Source organism: Corylus avellana, chromosome ca4 (genome assembly GCF_901000735.1).
Source record: "Corylus avellana chromosome ca4, CavTom2PMs-1.0".
Classification (NCBI taxonomy): Eukaryota; Viridiplantae; Streptophyta; class Magnoliopsida; order Fagales; family Betulaceae; genus Corylus; species Corylus avellana.
The window spans coordinates 19000850-19024504 of NC_081544.1; the positions used below are offsets into that span (position 1 = coordinate 19000850).

A 23655-nucleotide genomic window follows, 5' to 3' on the forward strand; every position below is an offset into this window, starting at 1 on the left:
CCATTGGGCGCACATTATAAGGCATCCCATATTTGGTCTTCCATAATTGCAAAAATAGAGAATAAGTTGGCGGGTTGGAAGAGGATGTACTTATCAAAGGAGGTAGGTTAACATTGATCAAAAGCACCCTCTTAAACTTACCAACATACTTTCTATCTCTATTCCCTATTCCAGTGGGAGTGGCAAATCGTCTCGAAAAACAACAGAAAGACTTCTTGTGGGGTGGAATTAGGGATGAATTTAAATATCATTTGGTGAACTGGTCACAGGTGTATACACCAATGAAGCTTGGGGGGTTAGGGGTGCGAAACTTGATTAAATTTAATCAAGCTTTGATGGGTGAATGGCTGTGGAGGTATGCGACAGAACGGGAGGCATTATGAAGGAAATTAGTGCAAATTAAATATGAGTCATACGGGTGATTGGTGCTCCAAGGAGGTAGGGGGAACGTATGGAGTGGGAGTGTGGAAATGTATTCGAAGGGGGTGGGAAGGCTTTGTGTAACATGTGCGGTATAATATTGGAGACGGTACAAAAGTACCTTTTTGGCATGATGTGTGGTGTGGGGAACGCCCTCTAAAACTAATGGATCCAGCTTTGTTCAATATTGCATGTAATAAGGATGCGTGGGTGAAGGAGTATATGCAGAGACCAAATGATATTCTTCATTGGAATGTCCAACTTTTAGGCTCGTGCATGATTGGGAATTGGGGGAGGTAACACACTTCTTTGCATTGTTGTACTCCCAAAAAATCAGATGTGGAGGTGAGGATAAAATTTGTTGGATTCCGTCTAAAAGAAATACCTTTGAAGTGAAATCCTATTATTAGTCTCTCTCTACACCGACACAGGTGTTTGCTCCATGGAAGAGTATTTGGAAGGTGAAGGCTCCCTCGAGAGTGATTTTCTTTGTGTGGATGGAGGTGGTAGGAAAAATCCTCACTTTGGACAATTTACGGAAAATGAATGTTATGGTAATGGAGTGGTGTTATATGTGTAAACACTGTGAAGAGTCCATTGACCATCTACTCCTACATTGTGAGGTTGCAATTGAGGTATGGAATGTATTCTTTCAACTCTTTGGAGTGAGTTGGGTTATGCCGCGAAAGGTGAGTGATATCTTGGAAAGTTGGAGGGATCAATTGGGTAATAGGCATGCTTTGCGTATATGGAGGCTCGTCCCATTATGTATGATGTGGTGTTTATGAAGAGAATAGAATGCATGCAGCTTTGAGGATAATGAGAGCGGCATGATTGAGTTGAAGAAGTTGGCGTCACATACTTTGTTCTCTTGGAGCAGGACTTGGCCGAACTAGCATGAATCCACTTTTCTGATTTCTTAGAGCTTTATAAATCTTTTTTCTAATCAGTAAGGGTTTCCCTATATACTTCTTGTATACATGGGTTGCACCCCTCTACGTATTTGATAATATACATATTACTTATCAAAAAAAAAAAAAGTGTCAATAAAAGACTAGTGTTTATCCATGGTGTTTAACTTGTATTGTTAGTGTAGAGTTTAAGTTAGACATTATATGTAACTCAATGTTAACTATATATAGAAACACTGCAGCATTACATAAAATCCTATACTGTTACAGTTCAAACCCTCTTTTAAATAATAGTAAACCCCTACTAAATGTCCATTCCTTTTAAGATTAAATCATCATGAGCATTTGGTCACTAACTATCAAATACAAAGGGGTGTACTAAAGCAACTCCTAAACAATTACAATATTCATAACATCTATGAAATCACAGGAAAAAAAATCATGGAATTGACACTGTCTAAAGCTATTTCCCAACCACTCTTTCTCAAAAAACAAACCCTTAATAATATCTGAAGCAATTGACTATTGAAACAAGAGTGCTGCAGTTGTCAAACAACACTATCAATTTGGGCCAAATTAGTTCATTTACAAAAAGTTTTAATTTAAGGGAATACTTCACTTACCACCCCTAATCATTTATCATTTTCGCAATCATATCTTTAAACTTAAAAAAGTGTCAATTTAAAGTTACCATCTTTCGGAAGTTTGCAATATCAACCATTCCGTCCAAATTCAATGTTAAATCCTAATGGAGGAAGTGAAATCCCCAAAATACTCCCGTCCAAGTTCAATGTATTTTTGTAATTTTATAGACATCTTAAGGATATTTTGGGAATTTCACTCATCAACACTTTGATTTAACGCTGAATTTTGATAGGAAGATTGACATTGAAAACTTTTGAAAGATGGTAACCATAAATTGACTTTTTTTAAAGTTTAAGAATATGATTACAGAAATGATGAAACATCAGGGGTGGTAATTGAAGTTTTCCCTTAATTTAATTACCAAATTTATAATTACATTTTATAGCCATGATCTCATCTTATTTAGACTTCAACTATGCCTCTTAAAATTAATAGATGTCACCTGTCCTTCCATGAGAGATGATTTCCAAGAGCCTTCTGCAACTCAACTCTCTTGAACATTCCAGAGAAAAGCCAATGCTCGGGTGGTCCACGATTCATACAATATAATTTCATTCTTTGTGGAAGCTCTTGCCTCTCAAGTAGATTAATCTGCAACACAAATTGTAAACAATAAGAAGATAAATCAATACAAACACAACTAATATCAGCAAAATACATGTGCTTTAGTTTGCAAAGGATAAAAATCTTTTCATACAATCATCAATGAAAAGTTGCTTCAAGTTAAAGCATTTCTAGGAGAAGTCGAGACATAATACAAATCAAGCATACCTCCACAACAACACTAAAACAAAAATCCAAAAGTTAGCACAAGTCAATACATCCGAGCATCAATCAGTAAGATACACATATGAGACAGTGATAAACAACAAGATGGGGCTCGTTTGGTAACACTTTTTAAGGAAGCTTTTTGCTTTTTAACAAATAAGCAAAAGCATTAACAAACTCAAAACACTATAAACTACTTTCACATTTATGTCACATCACAACCAAAACAAAAATTCATGGGTTGTACTGTATTTTAGCTTTAGTAATAGAATTTATTATGCTAGAGGATACTTTTGTTTTGATAAGTAATAATGCATTAAAGAGCGCAGAGGGGCGCAACCCAAGTACACAGGGAGTATACAAGAGAGCGACTAAGTAGGGGAGAAGGAAGAAAAGAACATAAAGAGAAAATCAGGAAAATTGATCACTAAAGGAGCAAGCCAGCCTACAGTCCATGTGAAAAGCGTGTACAAAAAGAAATGAACAAGGTTCTCAAGGTTCCTCGACAAATCCTCGAAGCATCTCGCATTCCTTTCCTTCCAAAGGCACCATAAAAGATAAAGGGGAGCCATCTTCCATACCACAACACTACGGGTTCTACCGCCCGACCACCAACTAGCAAACATCTCTTTGACGCTTCTAGGCATAACCCAACTCATGTTGAAACGAGAGAAGATAACATCCCACAACTTGCGCGCAACCCCACAATGAAGAAAGAGATGATCTACAGACTCCCCATCCGATTCACACATACAGCATCGATTAATCACAACAATACCTCTCTTCCGAACATTATCCAACGTGAGAGATTTTCCAAGGGCGCCCGACCACGCAAAAAACGCCACTCTCGAAGGAGCCTTGGTGTGCCAAATACTTTTCTACGGGAAGTGGTTAGACTCTTTAAAGGCAAGCATCCTATAGAAAGAGCGTACCTCAAACTTCCCTTTTCTTGAAGGGATCCACCACATCCGGTCCTCCCCTTCCCCACGAATCGATAACAAATACAAGAGTGAGAAGAAAGAGGCTAAGACCATCTCCTCCCAATCATGAATTCTACGAGTAAAAGTAACATTCCAGTGAACCATCCCATTTACACGCTCCCGGATATTCGCAATGGAAGCATCCTTGTTGCTAGCAATATGAAAAAGGCCCAGAAAGGCATCCTTGAGGGACATCTCGCCACACCATAAATCCTCCCAAAATTTGACTACTTTTGTAATTGTGCCTTTCTACTAGTAGTATAACTAATATGTTAGAGGAGAGAGAACCCTAATTTCCGGGCTTTCTTAGGTTGACTACCCCCCTCTCCTAGCTTCTAGCACTGGAACTAGAAGGCATAAAGACTGAGAGAAAACCTCTATACGGTCTTGGCACAAACCAAGTATTTTGAGCCCTCCAATTAGAGGTTGACACCTCAACTTGAAACAAAAAAAAAAAAAAAAATGTTACCAAAACACCAAATTGAGTAAATGGGAAGGTTTTTTTTTTAGGGGTGTAAATCTAGTTCCGATTAGCGGCTATTGGCTAAAACCGCTAACCGGATCTGAGGTAGCCGGTTGGTCAATTTTAAAAATGGAAACCAGTAACCGGCTACCAATTACTCAGTTATGTAATAACCGCCGGTTATCTGGACCGGTAACCGGGTCTTTAAAAAATTTAGTATTTTGGGCCTATTTTGGGTATTGGGCCTACCGCTAACCGGAACCGGGGTAGCCAGTTGGTCAATTTTAAAAACGGAAACCAGCAACCGGCTACCAGTTACTCGGTGATGTAATAACCGCCGGTTATCCGGACCGGTAACAGTGTCTTTAAAAAATTGGGTATTTTGGGCCTATTTTGGGTATTGGGCCTACTTTTTGGGCTTAATTTAGCCCTTTTTGACCTTTTTTTAAAAAATAATTAGAAATTTTTTGGCCCAATAAGCTAGGCATTGTTGTGGTTGTTAAAAAAAAAAAAAAAAAAAACCCCTAAAGTAAATGACGTCGTTTTACATTATATATATATATACACACCCGGTTACCGGTTATAACCGGGTATATATAAATGCAAAAAACAGTAGGGCCGGATACCGGTTGGTGGCCAGTCATAACCAGCCGGATTTACACCCCTATTTTTTTTTCATAGATAAGTGATAGAAGGGACAGATCTGGTGTTTTAGTAACATTTTTTTTTCTTATTCTAGGCTGAAGTGTCAACTTTTCATTGGAGTGCACAAAAGGTTTAGTTTGTGCCAAGACCTTACAAAAGTTATACACATAAAGCCTTCCAATTTTATTTCTTCTATTAGATTCTTGCATATAGAAGGTTTTGTGGTTGGAAATTTTTTTAGCTCACTTTTGGATCATCATGTTAATGGGTGTTTAAAATTCTTTGGGATTTTGTTGGATTGTGGAGATTTTCAATTGTTTATGTTTTGGGTTGTCTTCTTTTGGAATTTCTTGTGAAGATTTTGGTTTTCCTTTGTTTTGCAAAGTAAGGCACTGAATGGGTATGGACCGAGTTGGTCTTGGGTGCTAAGAATTTGGAGTTGTGGGTGTTTAATTTCTTAGAGATTTTTTTTTTTTGATAAATAAAAATATATTAATCAAAGCGCAGAGGGGAGCAATCCTAGTACACAGGGAGTATACAAGAGAGCGATTAAGAGGGAGAAAAAGAAGAAAATAACATAAAAAGAAAGTCAGAGAAGCTGATCACTAAGGGTGCTAGCCAACCAGCAGTTCAAGTGAAAAGGGTGTACAATAAAAAGTGTAGAAGGTCCTCAATATTCCTAGATGAGTCCTCAAAGCATCTAACATTTCTCTCAATCTAGACGCACCACATAAGGCAAAGAGGAACTATCTTCCACACAACAGCACTACTAGATTTGCCACCCGCCCACCAAGAAGCATACAACCCCCTAACGCTACCAGGCATCACTCAACACAAACCAAACCGAGAGAAAACGGCATTCCACAAGATACGCGCAACCCCACAATGAAGAAAGAGATGGTCAACTGACTCCCCATCAGATTCACACATGCAACAACGGTTTATCACAACAATACCTCTCTTCCGAACATTATCCAAGGTTAGAGTCTTCCCAAGCGTGGTCATCCAAGCAAAAAAAACCACTTTTGAAGGAACCTTGGTGCGCCATATACTCTTCCAAGGGAAAGGGGAGGGATCTTTAGAAGCAAGGATCCTATAAAAAGATCTAACCTCAAATTTTCCTTTTCGTCAAGAGATCCACCACATCCTATCCTCCCCTACCCCACGCATCAAGTGCAAATACAAGAGTGTAAAAGGAGGCCAAGACCCCCACTTCCCAATCATGAAGCTTGCGAGTAAAGGAAACATTTCACTGCACCGAGCCATTAGTACACTCCCTGTTATCCGCAATAGACACATCCTTGTTGGTGGCAATATTGAAAAGTCCAAGAAAAGCATCCTTGAGATTCTTAGAGATTTTGAGTTTGATTGTATAGATGTTGGGCTTGGATTTTCATGTGAAAGGAAAATCTGTTGGATAGTGTTGTGGAGAGGATTGTATTGTAAACAAAGAAGGGATTTTCACATGTTATATAAAAGGCTATTGTGTTGTCTCAACTGGGTGTTGAAAATTTTAATTAAGAGGAAAGACAAATAATGCCAATAGCCAATAAGAAATGAGGAATAAGAAGAAAATCAAAAGAGAAAAGAAAGAAGGAAGATAGCAGGTGCAAAGTGAAAGAGAGAGATAAATGTCTTCATTGGGTACGTGTAAGTTAGAAAAGAATAATTTGGGAAAAAGCTAAAATTTAGGTTAGATGTGAGATAAAAAGAGAAAGACAAATGCAGAAAATTGACTTTTAGAAATTTTATAGCTTAAAGAATATATATATATATATATATATATATATATTGGGTACCCCTTTAACTTCAAATGTTTGTTTCTCTCTTCTCTCTCATCCACTTCCGCCTGAGAGTAGGAGAGTGGGTGGCGCGTGAGCACTGGGTTGGTGTTTAGTTTTTAGCAGTTTGGTTAGTGTCATGGCGGGTTCGAGAAGGTGGTCAGTGGAATCCAAAGTTTTTGATTTGCTGATTAAGGGAGGGGCAGCAGGGGTGAGGTTTTTTGAAAGAAGTAATAGGAAGCAAAAATCCATTTTTTTGCACAAGGATGAGATAGTGTGGCTGGTGCGCATTGTGGAGGACCTGGTGGCAGTGGAAACTTCTGAGGTCTTCTAGGATCAATCTAGAGCAGGGTACCCACGGATAATTGCGCAGAAATGCTCCAATAGACATGGGCGTTTTTTGACGGTAGAAGAATTTGATGGAAGGCAAAGATGTGGATCGATTATTATCCCAGAAGGTCGCCATGGTCAAGGTTGGGATCGTTTTATCGTGGAAGTGCGTCTGGCAAAGTCTGCTCTTTGTGAAACCAGAAAGGCCAAGGAGGGAAATAAGGAGGAGGAGGGGGCGGGAAGGAGGAGTTACGCGGGGGTTTTGGGGTTGTCGTTGTAACCGGCAGAGGAATGCTTCAATTCTTATTCTGAGCCGATTGCCAGGGTGCCAAGGTGGTTGAAAATGGCCTCTGCAGAGAAGGACAAGCAAACCCAAGCTTCAGTCTTGCAAGCGGTGGGTGCGCAGAAGACTGATGTTCAGGTGAGGACAGGCAGTGGCCGTGTGGAGGGTTCTCAGATGACCCATCATTCTGTCGTGGTGGGAACGAGCAACCCCAAGGAAGGGGGGATTGTGGGGGATGTCGGCTGGGTTCCGGCGAACTGCTCCCAACTTCAGGCGAGTAGACTGTTTCCCCCGGCGAGGTGGTCAGTGTCGAATTTTGGTGCTGATCACGTGAAGGGATGGTTAGGGGATGGCTCCCACGATGAGCAGTCTTTCTTGCGTGTTAAAATGGAGCTCATTAATGTGAGGGAGATGCTTCGCAAGTTAAAAGGAGAAGTCGACGTGGGATTGGAAAAGTTGGATAAAGCTATTATATTTGCTGAGTGTCAGAGCTTTAGATCTTATATTGGTGGGGCTTGCGAATGTAGAGCGGCAAAAGGGGATAAAATGAAGGTCGGTGGGGGCCAGCCCAAGCAGTCTTATGTGGGGCGGCCCAAGTGCGATTGTGGTAAGCCCAGTCAACCAATAAAGACTTATTTCAGAAAGAAGTACGCACGGCCCACCCAGGATGTTGGATTCGTTAATGATCCTGGCAGCAAGGTGCAAGATTATTCTGACGAGGAGTTTGGGGCAAGGCCTTTGGAGAAAGGGGAAGGGTCGTGTGCAGGGCCGGTCGGTGCGTTGGACCTTCCGGCAGATGGTCCCGGTCCCATTGCTCAAGTGGGCGTCGCTGTGACTAGGTTGCTACCTTGCGCCAGGGATGATCTCGCAGTCCTTCCACCGTCGGGCGATGTTGCGGCTATGGCAGAGACGCCGACGAAGATAGTTTTGTCTGGAAAGGGGCCGACGAGGAAGTTTCCGCTGAGGGTTGGTGGTCCAGGAGAGGTTTCGACAAGGGGTTTCACTGTCCAGGTAAATCTGACAATGGGTGTTTGTGATTTTGTCTCGGATTCTTCGGTAAAGTCGCAGGTTGGCCCTCTTGTTTCTGAAGTTTCTCCTACTCCAGTAGTCGGTATCGCGGATTAGTGCCCTCCAACGAGTGGGCCGAGATTATCTGCCATGGGGATTTTGGGTAAGCAGCCTGGCAGTTGGGTGTCTCCGGTCATCTCAGGGTCTGTTGCCGGAGGTTATGTGGAGTCTGGGAGGGTAGAATCCCTGGGGTGTGGTCCGGTGGATCAATCTCTGGGTGGCTCTGAGTTAGGTACGCTGGGAAAGGAGTCGGGCCTTTGCACAATGCCGACAGTAAATTTGGGTGGAGACCTCACTGTAGAAGTGAATCCTTCTTCTCAGGAGTCTTTCGTCCCGAATTCTCTAGATGAGGAGAAGTTGGAGGTGCAAGAGAGGGCTTACATAATCAAGGCTTGTAAAGAAGTTGGCCTCTCTTGCGATGGAGAAGATAAGAAGCTTGAGGAGACCATTGGGGTTCTTATCGTTGACAACAAGGGCAATGAAATGGAAAGGGAAGAGATTACTCCTGCAGTTAAAAAAGGTAAGAGAGAGCTTAATAATCTACAGTCTTCTGTTAATCTTCTGGAGTTTTCTGCGAGGTACAGGAACAAGGGGAGGGCCAATCGAGTTAAATCATGAAACTCAAGATTCTTTCTTGGAATGTGAGAGGTTTGAATGAGAGGGATAAGAGGTTGAAGGTTAGAAACTTGTTAAGAAGTTGGAAGGCTGATTTAGTTTGTTTTCAAGAGACGAAGATGGATTTTATTTCGTTTAGTTTAGCGAGGAGTTTATGGGGTTGCCCGTATGTGGAGTGGTGCTATGTCCCTTCTATTGGGGCTTCAGGTGGCATTTTGCTCATGTGGGATAAGAGGGTTGTTGAGAAGGTAGATGTTGTTTTGGGGCGTTATGTGGCGGCCAGTTCTTTCAAAAATGTCGAGGATGGTCTTACTTGGGCGTTCGCAGGGGTTTATGGGCCTAATAGAGTCACTTCCAGGCGTCTCCTTTGGGAGGAGCTGGCAAGGGTTTTGAGCTGTTGGGACATGCCGTGGTGTATTGGTGGGGATTTTAATGTCACTCTTTATCCAAGTGAAAGGTCGAGGGGCGCTTATTCTCGGTCTGCAATGAGGGATTTTGGAGAGTTCATTTCGGAGCAGGGTCTTGGTCTTGGTCTAGGCTTGACCGTTTTCTAGTTTCTCCGGATTGGGAAGTTCGTCATCCGGACTTGCGTCAAAAGAGGATGCTTCGGGTTTGCTTAGATCATGCTCCTATTATTTTGGATTGCAATTCTGCTCCGGGAGGTAAAAGACCTTTCCAATTTGAGAATATGTGGATCAAAGTGGAGGGTTTTGTGGATAAAGTGCGCAACTTCAAGGTACTCCGAGCTTTATCCTTTCTAAAAAGGTGCAAGCTCTTAAATGGTACATCAAGAGATGGAATGCTCAAGAGTTTGGCAACGTGGGGGCTTGTATTAAGGCTCGTATGGATGATCTTAAAGCTCTTAATAGGGTGGAGGAAGAGAGAGGGTTATCCACTGAAGAGATTGAGAGGAAAAGGGTGCTTGCTAGAGAGTTAAAATCCTCCCTTCTCCTAGAAGAAATTAGTTGGAGGCAAAAATCTAGGATCCGTTGGTTGAAAGAGGGTGATAAGTGCACGAAATTCTTCTATCGGATTGCTAATGCCAATCGAAGGCAGAATTTTATTGAGTCTTTGAACATTGATGACACTACTACTTCTGATCAAGAGGCTATTAGTAATCATATCACCCACTTTTATGAGTCGCTCTTCTCGGAGACTCTAAGTTGGAAACCGAGGTTGGATAATCTTCACTTTGACATGTTGGATGTTGATGAGTCTTCTAGTCTGGAAGCTCCTTTCGAGGAAAGGGAGGTGTGAGAGGTGGTTAAAAAAATGGATAGGGACAAGGCTCCAGGTCCAGATGGTTTTTCCATGGCATTTTTCCAGGACTATTGGGATGTGATCAAACTGGACATTACGTATGTTTTTGCGGAGTTCTACGATCGAGGTAAATTTGAAAAAAGTCTTAATGCTACGTTTATTTCTATTATTCCTAAGTCTCATGGGGCTTCCGATCTGAAGGACTTTCGTCCAATCAGTATTGTGGGGGGGACCTATAAGATTATTGCCAAGGTGTTTTTTTGATAAGTAAGTAGCTGATTTTATTAAAAGCGTAAGGCGCCCCTAAGTACACTAGAAGTATACAAGGAGGATCACCTAACTAGAAAGGGAAAAACATACAAGGAAGATTATTGCCAAGGTGTTAGCCAACAGAATGAGGAGAGTTATGGATCGGGTCATCTCCAATCTGCAGAATGCCTTCGTCAAAGTAAGACATATTTTGGATTCGGTTCTTATTGCCAATGAATGCTTGGACAGCCGAATCAGATCTAGGAATCCCAGCTTATTGTGTAGGTTGGATATGGAAAAGGCTTATGATCATATGAACTGGAAGTTTTTACTTTACTTGTTAAGAAGGTGCAGGTTTGGTGAGAAATAGTGCTTATGGTTTGAGCATTGTATCTCGTCTGTGCGGTTCTCGGGTTTGATCAACGGTTCTTCCTTCGGCTTTTTCGAGAGCTCGCGTGGGATGAGACAAGGCGATCCTCTCTCGCCTTTTTTGTTCATCTTGGTCATGGAGGCTTTCAGCAGGATGATTAATGCTTCTATTAATAGGGGTTTCATCAATGATTTCTATGTGGGCGCCAGAGAGTTTGATCGGGTAAATGTTTCTCACCTCCTTTTTGCTGATGATACGCTAGTTTTTTGTGGGGCTGCTCCTGATCAAATTAGATTTATTAAAGCCCTTCTCTTTGGATTCGAAGATGTCTCTGGGTTAAAAGTAAATCGGGCCAAATCTGTTTTGGTCCCGGTTGGAGATGTGGTTAAGGCGGGTGAGTTGGCTAGTATTTTGGATTGTGGCACTAGTTCTCTACCTTTGAAGTATCTGGGTCTTCCGTTAGGGGCTTCGTTCAAGCTTTTGGCTATATGGGAAGACATGTTGGAGAAGATTGTTAGAAGGTTGGCTCCTTGGAAACATTCGTATTTGTCTAAGGGGGCTAGGCTCACTCTCATCAAGAGTACCTTATCCAATCTACCTACCTATCTCCTGTCTCTTTTTCCTATCTCTGCTTCTGTGACGGATCGCATTGAGAAGATTCAACGGGACTTTTTATGGGGTGGGCTTAATGATGAGCCTAAGTTCCACTTGGTCAGTTGGCATGAGGTATGCTATCCGATTTCTGAGGGTGGTCTAGGGATTCGGAGTTTGCGGCTATTCAATCAAGCTCTTTTGGGGAAATGGTTGTGGAGATTTGCAAATGAGGAAGAAGCTTGGTGGAGAAGAATCGTGGTGGCAAAGTATGGGGTGTTTTGGGGAGGTTGGAGTTCTAAAGTTCCTCGTGGAACGCATGGGGTGGGGTTATGGAGATACATTTGTAGGGGTTGGAGGTCATTTCACTATCACATTATATTTGATCCTGGGTCGGGGTCGAAAGTCAAATTTTGGGATGATGTTTGGTGTGGTGAGATGCCCCTCAAGGATGCTTTTCCCGGTCTCTTCAATATTGCTAGCAACAAGGATGCTTCCATTGCAAATATCAGGGAGAGTTTAAATGGTATGGTTTTTTGGAATGTTACCTTTACTCTCTTTTCTCGCTCTTGTATTCGCTCTCGATGAGTGGGGAAGGGGACGATCGGATGTGGTGCATTCCTTCTAGAAAAGGGAAGTTTGAGGTTCGCTCTTTTTACAAGAAGCTTGTCCTTAAAGAGCCCAACCTCTTTCCTTGGAAAAGTATTTGGCGCACCAAGACTCCTTCGAGAGTGGCGTTTTTTGCTTGGTCGGCCGCCCTTGGGAAATCTCTTACCTTGGATAATGTCTGGAAGAGAGGTATTGTTGTAATTAATCGATGTTATATGTGTGAATCGGAAGGGGAGTCGATGGATCATCTTTTTCTTCATTGTGGGGTTGCACGCACTTTGTGGGCTGTTATCTTCTCTCGCTTCAACTTGTATTGGGTTATGCCTAGAAGCGTCAAGAAGATGTTCGCTAGCTGGTGGTCGAGCGGAAAATCCCGTAGCGTTGTGGTGTGGAAGATGGTTCCTCTATGTCTTTTATGGTGCCTTTGGAAGGAAAGGAATGCTAGAGGCCTAGTTCATTTCTTTTTGTACATGCTTTTCACTTGAACTGCAAGTTGGCTTGCTCCCTTAGTGATCAATTTTCCTGATTTTCTTTTTATATTTTCTTCTTCTTTCTCCTCTTCTTAGTCGCTCTCTTGTATACTTCCTGTGTACTTGGGTTGCGCCCCTCTGTTCTCTTTAATGCATCATTACTTATAAAAAAAAAAAAGAATATATATACTATTTAGGTATTGATATTTAGTTATTTGCTTTTAGGAACATGTGAGACATGCTAAGGCATGGTAAATCCTAGTGGTAGTGGTGCAGGAGTTTATGGTAAGTAGAATGTTTTTATAAACCATAACACGCCAAACTGCAAAGATTTTTTAAAATAAAATATGAATTTTTAAATAAAAATGTATTTGGGTGTATATACGTGTGCATATGTTATATTAGTATGAATTTCTAAAAGAAAGAACTTTTGAATAAATCATGCAAATAGTTAGTCAAGCTATATTTTGATAACGATGATGCATAACGTGATATTTGATATTGTTATAGTTTGTATGAATGGCTTAGACACAAAAGGTGGAGGCTATTATATTATTCAACTTATTCAACTTATGTTAACCTAATACAAGCATCCTATTATATAGGATTAGGAAAATACCATAAAGACTAAACTACCCCCAAAACCCTAATGACTCAAACCCTAACTCTTCTAACACTCCCCCTCAAGCTGGAGCAGATACATCATATGAATCCAGCTTGAAAGATACAAGCAAACGAAAAACAACTAGAAAAACATACTGTAACACTCCCCCTCAAGGTGGAACAGCTTGGAGTACACAATACTAAAATTCATACAAATAACAAGATAATTTAATGAAACTTCAAGGCCGGTTGAAAACTCATCGGAAAGTTCAACAACCAAGCTTTGATCGGATCTCGCCGCAAAACACCAAGGCCGGTCGGATACAACAATCACTTGATCGGGTCTCGCCGTAAAACACCAAGGCCGGTCGGATACATCAATCGCCAACAACCATCAACCACATTTCACATGAACAACCAACGAGTTTCACCGCAAAACAACATGAACCAGGCTATAATGACACTTACAAGCCTCAAAACAAAGTGAACCAAACATGAAACTTGCTGAACCGGTATAGAAACACACTGAACCGGCTGTAAACGAGGCTGAACCGGTCTAAAACAGCAAGAACCAGACTGGAAACCCATGAACCGGCTTGAAACAACACTGAACTGGGCCTGGAATTTCTTGAACCGGTTTGAAAACCACTAAACCAGGCCTGAACAGGTTTGAACAGTAATGCAGGCAGCCTTATTCTGGTTTTGAGACTGGGATATCCTTATTCCGGATAGGCGATAGGGAACACCAGTAACCAAACAGTGTCGTCTTCTCCAACAAACACGCTAGAAACCTACCGGTGACGACCAGAAACTTCGGAAAACCGCCGGGAATCACCACAACTGGCGGAAACACCTCAAAACACCACAGAGATTGTCGAAGAACTCAAAAAACACAATTAAATGCCACGAATACGCCGGAAACAAGCTGGAAATGATCGGACAGTGCCGGAAAACACCACAAACGGCTGCTGGAGACTTAGAAATTGCCAAAAATTTCCAGATCTTACTGGAAAACCACCAAGAGCCACAGAAAATACAAAATTTATAAAACTAGTACAAAGCACAGCTTTCACGGCAACTCTTTTTTTTTTTTTTTTTCTACAAACGACCATGGACAGCTTCTTTCAGGCACTGCCCGTGTGGGCACTACGCCCACATGGGCGGTGCGGCCACCAGAAGAACACTCACTAACAACAGAACGAGAGATTCAACCAAAACAAAAAGAGTGGAAGAAAAAAAAAAACTACAAACAAAAGAACCAAGGATCTAAAACCCTAAGGCTCTGATACCATGTTATAGTTTGTATGAACGGCTTAGACACAAAAGGTGGAGGCTATTATATTATTCAACTTATTCAACTTATGTTAACCTAATACAAGCATCCTATTAAATAGGATTAGGGAAATACCATAAAGACTAAACTACCTCCAAAACCCTAATGACTCAAACCCTAACTCTTCTAATAGATATAATGGTGCCATTCTAAAATTTATGTGAAATTTTAGAAATGTGAATTGCATATATTGATCTGGAAAGGCATTGGTTTATCAATATGACAAATGATAACTTTATGATGAAATAAGGAGTGTTTCAGAAAGTGGAAATTGGCACTTATGCATAATCTTCTGAATGATAAAGTTTATCTGTGAGCACTTTGATTATGACATGACAACTCCATGTAGCATAGTGAGAATTATAAGCTCAGTACGAAAGCTATCTTGGTATGTGAACATCGAGAGCTTGATCACAAATTCTGCGGAAGCAACATGGCAATCAGTCATGGGTAAGTCCCTCACTATTATACAAGCAGTGAACCCATGGCTAGAGGCTCCAAAGAGTGCCGTGTTTTCTTACCCAAGAAGAGGTTTCAATCTCAATACGGCGACAGCACAACCCAGTTAGACGGAGTGAAAACATTTGACATCAAGTGTATGACATTGGGAGATAGTTTTTAATATATTCTGAATCATTGCATTATTTTTATTGCTCACAGTAAGAATGGATACTCGTGTTTAGAATTCATTTTCATGGTTATTGAATGCTACAAAATGTAATATTTCATATCTTATTGTTTTGAAAATTTAAGAATTGTTCTATTAAGTTATGTGCATAATTCTAAATGGTAAATGGCTCGACATCACTCCCGTAATTTATTATTTATACTTACTAAGGTCGCTCATTAGACTATATTTATACTCCTTTTTCAGAGATAACAAAGGCTAGCGAGATATTGCTTACCAGTTTAAGTATTTTGATGAAATGTTAGTTTTGGTAAAAATTGTATGTGGTTTAATTATGATGTATAGACTGAATTTATATTTTTGTTAACTTTTTTGGAGGTACATTAATAATGTGATCATTAAGAAGTGACTGTTGTAATTATGGTGAATTGTAGTGGCCTACTTAGAATTTGTAGTACTAGGTTAAATGTCTTGTTTACAATTAATCTGGTTGATACAAGAATTGTTGAATGGCTATTTGATGATTTATAGAACATATAAAAGAATATAGATGCCCTGGTTATACTGTGAGAATTTTTAAAGACAGATACTTATGGAAGTGTTGAAAAGAAAAATATATGCTTTATGTACTGTTGTGCAATTGGGGCCTTACACAAGATATGGCTGTCACTTTATCATGCTAGAGGGTGCTTCTATAATGAATTTTTCCAAAGCTAGCATAAATAATACAATAATGGAGAAAGAATCTTAATTTCTAGGTTTTCTCCTCATGATTGCCACTTTCTCTCTCTTTCATCCTCATCCTCACCTTTCCACTTCTTTCAATACTGAACATAAATCAACTCATGCACATGACATTAAAGGGATCATTCACAACACAATAAAGAAATAAAGTTAAACAGTTCATACCACTATGCGCAAGGCATGGGGATCATCATCACGGTCAATAAGGGCTAGGAGCAAAATATCCAGGGGAAGCAATTCATGGGTCCAAACAAAGAATGCAAGGTTTGCACAAGCGTTTAACAAAAGGTCCTGAAAATGAAAAGCTACATGAATTGAATGAACAGAACAGCTTAGTACGCATTACTATAGATAGAAATTTAAAAGAAAACCTCAGCAGAAGCTGTAAACCTGTATTGAATGTCCATGCTGAAGTTCCATCTGAATATGATGAAGTAGCACATCCACCATTGTGTAAATATTAGATGTAACTGCTTCCGGGGAAAATTCCCTCAAGACACGGGCCTGATCTCCATCAGGAGAAGAAATTATTATTGTTTAAGATGTTGTACAACAATTTTTTGCAGAGGGGAGAAAGAAGGCTGCCAAGAAATGAAGTAGCAATGGCATAAATACTATTCAAATAACTTTTAAGGATAATGGGATAATGGGATAATGTACCAAGTTTGCACTGTTTATGTTCTCTGGGTGCCCATTCATCAGTATCCAAGCACCAGCGCAAAGATAATTTCGGTGTTGGGGAAAACTATGACTGATGTACGTTGTAGCATACGTAGGATCAGCTGATGGTGAAAGGAGCTGTGTGCATTGGTTAATCACAGTGGTTTCTGCCTGCACAATAAGTGTACATTATGACACCGGCAGGATTCTCAAACTATTAAGAAGTACATAAATTTAAAATACAAAACCGAATAGATTCTTCAAATTTGTCCAGCAAGTTTAGGAGTTACGATGCTTTATAAGTATAGCAATTTGCATCTACAATAGTTTAAGGTCATAATGATTCACTGAAATGTCTATACTCGAGATTTCAAATGGAACTCCAAGGAGGTTAGTTTGACATTTTTCTCTGGTGTCACTAGTGTTCACATAAATAAATGATGGGAACCTGGGATGAATTTACTGAAGCAGTGTTTCACAATAAAAAGTCAAGGAAAACAATAACATCAATTGATAAAGCTTATCATTGCCCTGTCTACTACCACCAACACCAAAACATCAAACTTTGAATTGGCAGTTTAGAGCAACTCAAATGACAGTTACAAGTTCTTTTTGGGCAAGTTATAGTTAATAGTACATGCATACCTATTTTTCTGTTTACTGATAACCAATTTATAAAAGTTTTCTAGTTTGGAAAACCTTCGTAAGGAGCATTAGACAACAATCAAACTACATAAAGCCATGTTCCCATTAAAATCCACGCATTTTCAGTCATAATCAAAGAGTTAATACAGCAGGAATTTCTGCAAATATGAATGATAAAGAGGAATTGAATGCATTGAGAGAGAGAGAGAGAGAGAGTCAAAAGCTATAAACATGAGGAAGTTGGATAGAAGAAAGACGAAGACTTGCATGTCAGAATACAATGATAAGAAGAACATAGATGCACAGCGAATACACTAGCCACATCTGTATGATAATCCAAAAATATTAGTCACAATTGAAACACCATATAATTTCTTTTATAGCTCAGTCTAACTTAGTACAACCAATGATCGGCTCAGCACATGCCATACAATGTATTTATAATCTAATTTCAGGTATCCCAACCTACTCTACTTAAATCCCTACTTAAATCCCTGACATCCTCATTGAAATCCACATACCAATGCATTACCCTTGAGCCATATTGTACATCACTGACTATAATATCATTTATTTACCACTCAAAAACACATTACCCACACCTGCAATGTCCTAAAAATACTAGTCACAACTGAGATTCCTCATAATCACTTATAGGCGGGGAAAAATATGAGGTACTTTATTGCTTAGACTGGCTTTTATGGAAGCTTTAACAATTTATGGACTAGTCATAGCCTTGACACTTTTATTTGCAAAATCCCTTTGTTTAGTCCAATAACAAAACATATTTTTTTTTAGTTTATTTCCTTGGATTTCTTGCTTTCGCATTTTTGAGTCATATTAAAATTCACTTCTACAATTACTTATTTGTTGACACAATAACCTAAATTATGTATAATAGTCCTCACTTTTCTAGTTATACTGAATTTTTGGAGTTTTGTTCTTCTTTTTCTCACTTATAAGGAACTATCCTATATACATCCTTTGTAAATGAGATTGAATTTACTTATATAAAATAAATAAATCACCTAAATTGTGGAGGAATCACATGGACATCTGTTTGAGTCCCACATTGGTGGCATACTAGGTCAATCTCAACTATGTAAGTGTGGTAGTCAGCCTAAATCATGACTATTTCTTTTGAGATACCATGCGGATGCGCCTAACACATCACTAAATGGTGATACACCTCTTCTAGTGCATAGCTAGCAAAAGATGCGTTGCAACTTTTAATTAATTATTTAATATTTTTACTCCTTACCCCTTCAACTTCCAATTCAAACAATTTTTACCTTAACTTTTTTCAAGAGACCGTTAATTCATCTCTTTGATAAATTAATTTTTGTTTAATAAATAACTGACAATTTTACTGTAGTTTTAAGGCATTAATTGTTCCTTTGTAAGGATGATATAAATCCTATTATGCATATAATAGTCTCATACAAGTCAAGTGAGCTTAACCCCAAGAGGTTGGCTCAAGTGGTAAGGGCCTTGGTCTTGGTGGCATCCCCATTAGGTCTAAGGTTCAAACCCCCTTGAGTGCAACAATTCTTTGGGGCCACGTCCACTGGCGAAGCCGGAGTCTCACCCGATCCGTGTGGAGGGGACACTTTGCATGGATCCACGGTTTACCTGACAGGCTTTTCTCTTCATAAAATGAATAAATATATACATATATACAAGTCAAGTGAGCTTTTACATAAGTCATGTGATACTCCTCCATCAAACTTGATGAAATTCATTAATAGAGGGGCAATTGATAAATTCCTAAAACATTGTTAAGTGGAAAGTTCAGGTGAGTAATTGACACAAGGAATCAAAGTTTAAAAGGTGTAAAATATTCTCAATTCAACTATGCCTTACTCCCGATAATTGAGGTTGGTTTTATAGATCCTTTTCAACTAATCGAGGTCGGCCACATGTATCCTTTCCTTCTTCTATCCTCATTTAAATCATATTTTGCCACCTTAATTATCAAACTCTTCTTCATCAAGCACCCTCCACCTCTTGTCAAGGGGAATAAAATGTGAAAGTCGGGATGAGTTGATGATGGTTGATGTTGTGAAAACACTTCCTGATTTCTTAAAATGCCGTCGTCTATTAGGAGCCCCTTTATTTATTGTACCAAGCTTTTTTCTTTAAAAAAAAAATTAAAAAAATTAAAAAATTAAAAAAGCTTGTGTTTGATCTTTACAATGTTAATCTTAATTTTGTACCAAGTTTCTTCTTTTTGTTAAAAAAGCCTTTGTGCTTTGATTTTTAGAATGTTAATCTTAATTTAAAATTTTACTCGAATCTTTTGTTTTTCTTCACTACTTGTTCCTTCAACATCCAATTAATTAATAGTAATTGGAGGGGATGGTTTCTCTTCTATATAACTGTAGAATGTTATACCAATGCAATTGATTTCAGGTATCAGCATATTATATCAGATAGAGTTGTTTTGATACTTTTTAGTAAGAAAAATAACACATAAAAACTGAAAGACTTTTATTTAATAACCTGCCTTCCGTACTGACTGTTGCATGGAGAGGATGTTCTAACTTCCTCAAGTTTTAAGGTTTTGCTAAACCTATTAATATGATTTTTTTGCTCTCAAAAAGTAAACAGAATTTCTCAATGCAATGAATAAACACTGAGAAATGCTTTCTTTTTCAAGGAGCTCAGTTTTTTGCTTGTCTATTCATACGACTAAAATGCTTACTTGTTAAGGGGTTGCTTCTTGTGAATATATCTCATGTACTCAGGTAGCACACTTTCTGTTGCCTTTGAAAGTTGAAGGAAAAAGATGCATAACAGCAAAAAAATTCATAAAGATTATAAATGCTATCATCCACAACCTTCACAAACTGTATCAGAAAGAAATCATACGACTATATGCCTTTATATGCAGCAAGTCAAGTTGCAAAAGTATATCATATAGAAGAACCATTACAGTATGGAAATGCAGTATATGAATCACCCACATTTTCTTATAAATTATAGGTATCCAAGGGATTAATTTGGCAAAACACAGTAGGGATATGCAAGACAAACAATTTTTATTGGACATAGGTCAGTGACCTGAATATCTTTGAATTGAGTGACCCACAAATAACAAAAGAAAGACAACTGAAATTTGTCAGCAGAAAGGTAATTTAAAAGATCAATTAACAAAAATTATATATACAATGCCATGTGAGCACTTATGGGGAAATATCCGTTTAAAGAACCACAAATAGTGAACGGGCTAATACTATATATACTGTTGCATCATCATTCATTAGGTTAAGAAGGGTTGTTATATCATACAACAGGTGATGTCATCACTTATGATCTGAGAAGCGACATCATGTTTATAAGTTAGACGTGGCCAATCTTGCCAGTCACCACAACTGGATTGGAAGCACTGAACTTATATTGTAATAGCCTAATCAGGTCAGGAAAAGTTTCTCTCAGGGGAGCTTCCTTTCTAATTTTGAGGTAATTTTTTTAAAAAAATAATTAATTTAATCTCATTAGACAGGCGCAGAGGGACACAACCCTAATATATTGGAAGTATACCAAAAAAAAAAACCCTATTAGGGATAAAAGATGATCAAAAGTCCAAAAAATAAGAAAAAAACTAGAAAAATGCAAACTATTATACGCCGCTATCGATGTGCACTGGGATCTGAATATAATATTTTTCAGCTCTACCAAAGTCTCCCAATCTCCAAAGTTCCAAAATGTTACAGCTTCTCACCTGACCCATTCAACTCACTAACAACTCTCTCACCCTTCTAGGCATAACCAACTCAACACAAAACAAATGGAGAAGCAAACTCCATAACTCTTTGGCCACTTTACAGTGAAGAAGGTGATCAATGGACTCTTCACTCTTTTTGTACACACAACAATAATCCACCACTGTAACACTCCTTTTCCTCAAGTTATCCAAAGTCAAGATTTTCCATAATGCCGCGGTCCACACAAAGAACGCTATTCTCAAAGAAAAAGGGGAACTATAAGAATGGATAACACATAATAATAGGACCTCACTTCAAAGTTTCTCCTTTTGGAAGGGATCCAACATATTCTATCATAGCCTCAATCTAAATAGAATACAACAACTCAAAGAAAGAAGAGACCAATTCCTACTCCTAATCATCCACTAATCTGTTGAAAAATATATTCCATTGAAGATTCTTATTTCAAAACTGCATATGATTCGCCACCCTCGCATCTTTGCAACATGCAATACAAAACATGTCCGGAAAAAAAATCTTCAAGCATTGTTCCCCACACCACAGATCCTGGCAAAACCTGACCTTGGACCTATCTCACATCTCATATCTAACAAATCTTGAGAAATCTCCCCACAACATGCAATACAAAACATGTCCGGAAAAGAAATCTTCAAGCGTTGTTCCCCACACCACATATCATGCCAAAACTTGACCTTGGACCCATCTCGCATCTCATATCTAACAAATCTTTAGAAATCTCCCCACCCCCTCCTTACATATTTCCACACTCCTACACAAAAGGGCCCCCGCTACCTCCTTGGAACACCATCCTCCTCTTAAACTATCATATTTAGTTTCCACCACCAATATCAACAAAACCTCTCTCTCTCCGTAGCGTAACGCAATAACCATTTTCTCATAAAGAGCTCGATTAATCCAATTCAGGTTTCTTACCCCCTACATGATTTCATCCGAGTGCAAATTCTAGACTATTTAACTAAATGAAACCTAAACTCATCACCAATTCCACCCCATAAAAAATCCCTTTATAGTTTTTCAAGTTAGCTACACCTACAAAAATAGGGAAGAGAGAAATTAATAAGTAGGCAAATTGGAAAGAGTGCTCTTTATCAAAGTCAACTTACCTACCTTAGATAGATAAAGCCTCTTCCAACCAGGCAAACGACATTCCATTTTTTCAATAATATCATTCCAAATAGATGTAGCCTTATAAGAAGCTCCAAATATAAGACCCAAATACTTCATCAACAAATATGCTACTTTACAACCAAGAATATGAGTAAAACCTTCTACATTCTACATCACCCACATATCCGACGGGAACTAGCTCTAATTTATCCAAATTAATCTTCAGCCCCGAAACTCCTACAAAACATAGAGATAGACATTGCAGAAGACAAAGTTGCTGACAATTTTCCTCACAAACAACAAATGAGACACTATAAGCTCTTCATTATTCCTCGACCCCACCAAAAAAACTGATAAAAGTCCCCCATCCACTGTAGCAAACATCATCCTACTCAGTGTCTCCATAACAACCACAAACAATAACGGCGATAACAAATCCCAGTCTCAATCTCGGAGAACTGCTAAAGAATCCAGAAGGAGAACCATCAATAAGAATGGAGAAACCAACCATAGAAATACAAACTCACCATGTCTACCCAAAGCCACATCTCTTCAACAAGTATAGCAAAAACTCCCAATTAAAATGATCATAAGCCTTCTCAAAGCCCAATTTACCCAACACACCAAGTTCTCCAAATCTCATCTGACTATCCAGACATTCATTTTTCTTTTTCTTTTTTAATAAGTAATATTGTATATATCAAAAAAAGTGCAATGCACCTCTAGGTACACAAGAAAGTATACATAGGTAGCCCAACTTAAAACCCAAATACAAAACCCAAAAAACCCAACAAGTAGCCACAACCAATTGGTAAAACCAAAGAGAAACACCCAAAGACTAAAGCCCACACTAGCCCAAACCCAGCTCTAAAAACCCAAAGCCCCTAATGCACCTCTGGAGGAAAGGAAAATGCATTTTTGGTCCCAACACAACCCTACCGGTGCTGGCACCTCTCCAAAGAAAGTCTCCCTCTAGCCTCATAATTAATAGAGCATTCTAAATTCTTGAGTTCCCTCTTCCCTTTTACCTTTGGGTTATAAGGCTCCCGCTCCTCTTCAATATTCATAAAAAGATTCAAAAGACTTTTCTCGTCACCTCCTTCACCACAAGACAATCCCATAATGGAGGCGAATTTCACTACCTCTTGTATCACCTCCGAATAGTTCTCCACCCCCTTCTCCTCAGTTTCCGCCACAACCTTGGCAAGCAGCTCCTTGTTCTTCTGCAACTGCTTAGCAACCTTTTCCTTCACCCTCCTGAAATACCCCAGTTAAGACTTGGAAACACAGGAATAAATGGGAGCACCACCCTCCATCATGCGAGGAAAAGGTTGGCTAAGACTCCTTCTCAACTCAGCCGCCCCATAGGAATGGGAAGTATTCGAGAGAGTAGAGCACACCACCGGCATAGAGGGAGAAGCAGAACTCGACCCTATAAACCCCCAACGGATCAACCCATTCGCCGGAGCAGGGTTCTCATCTGCCTTAACTAGAGAAACCTTACCGTCCTTCACCACAGACAGAGAAGGAGAAGCAACTCTCGAACCAAAAAAATCCCGTCTGATCAACCCCTTCACCAGAGAAGGGATCCAAGCAGTCTTATCATGAGCTTCGACAGTAGCCTAAGAAGAATCCGCCACCTCAGAAAGGGAACCATTCCTTTACTTGCACAGAGAACTCGCCGGGGAGGCATAATCCCCCACCGGAGAATCGGGAATACCCACCAAA

At 39.5% G+C, this 23655-nt stretch overlaps 1 protein-coding gene across 2 annotated transcripts in view; it reads right to left on the reverse strand.

The window, feature by feature from the left end:
• Nucleotides 1-23655, reverse strand: part of LOC132177254 (mediator of RNA polymerase II transcription subunit 23) — an 81124-nt gene that overhangs the window by 18998 nt on the left and 38471 nt on the right. For both annotated transcript variants that reach the window (XM_059589503.1, XM_059589502.1), the window contains exons 13-16: nucleotides 16427-16597; nucleotides 16157-16270; nucleotides 15932-16057; nucleotides 2419-2567 (exon numbers count right to left, since the gene is read on the reverse strand). In XM_059589503.1, coding sequence (XP_059445486.1) covers nucleotides 2419-2567; nucleotides 15932-16057; nucleotides 16157-16270; nucleotides 16427-16597 — 560 coding nt within the window. The remainder of the gene's footprint in view (nucleotides 1-2418; nucleotides 2568-15931; nucleotides 16058-16156; nucleotides 16271-16426; nucleotides 16598-23655) is intronic.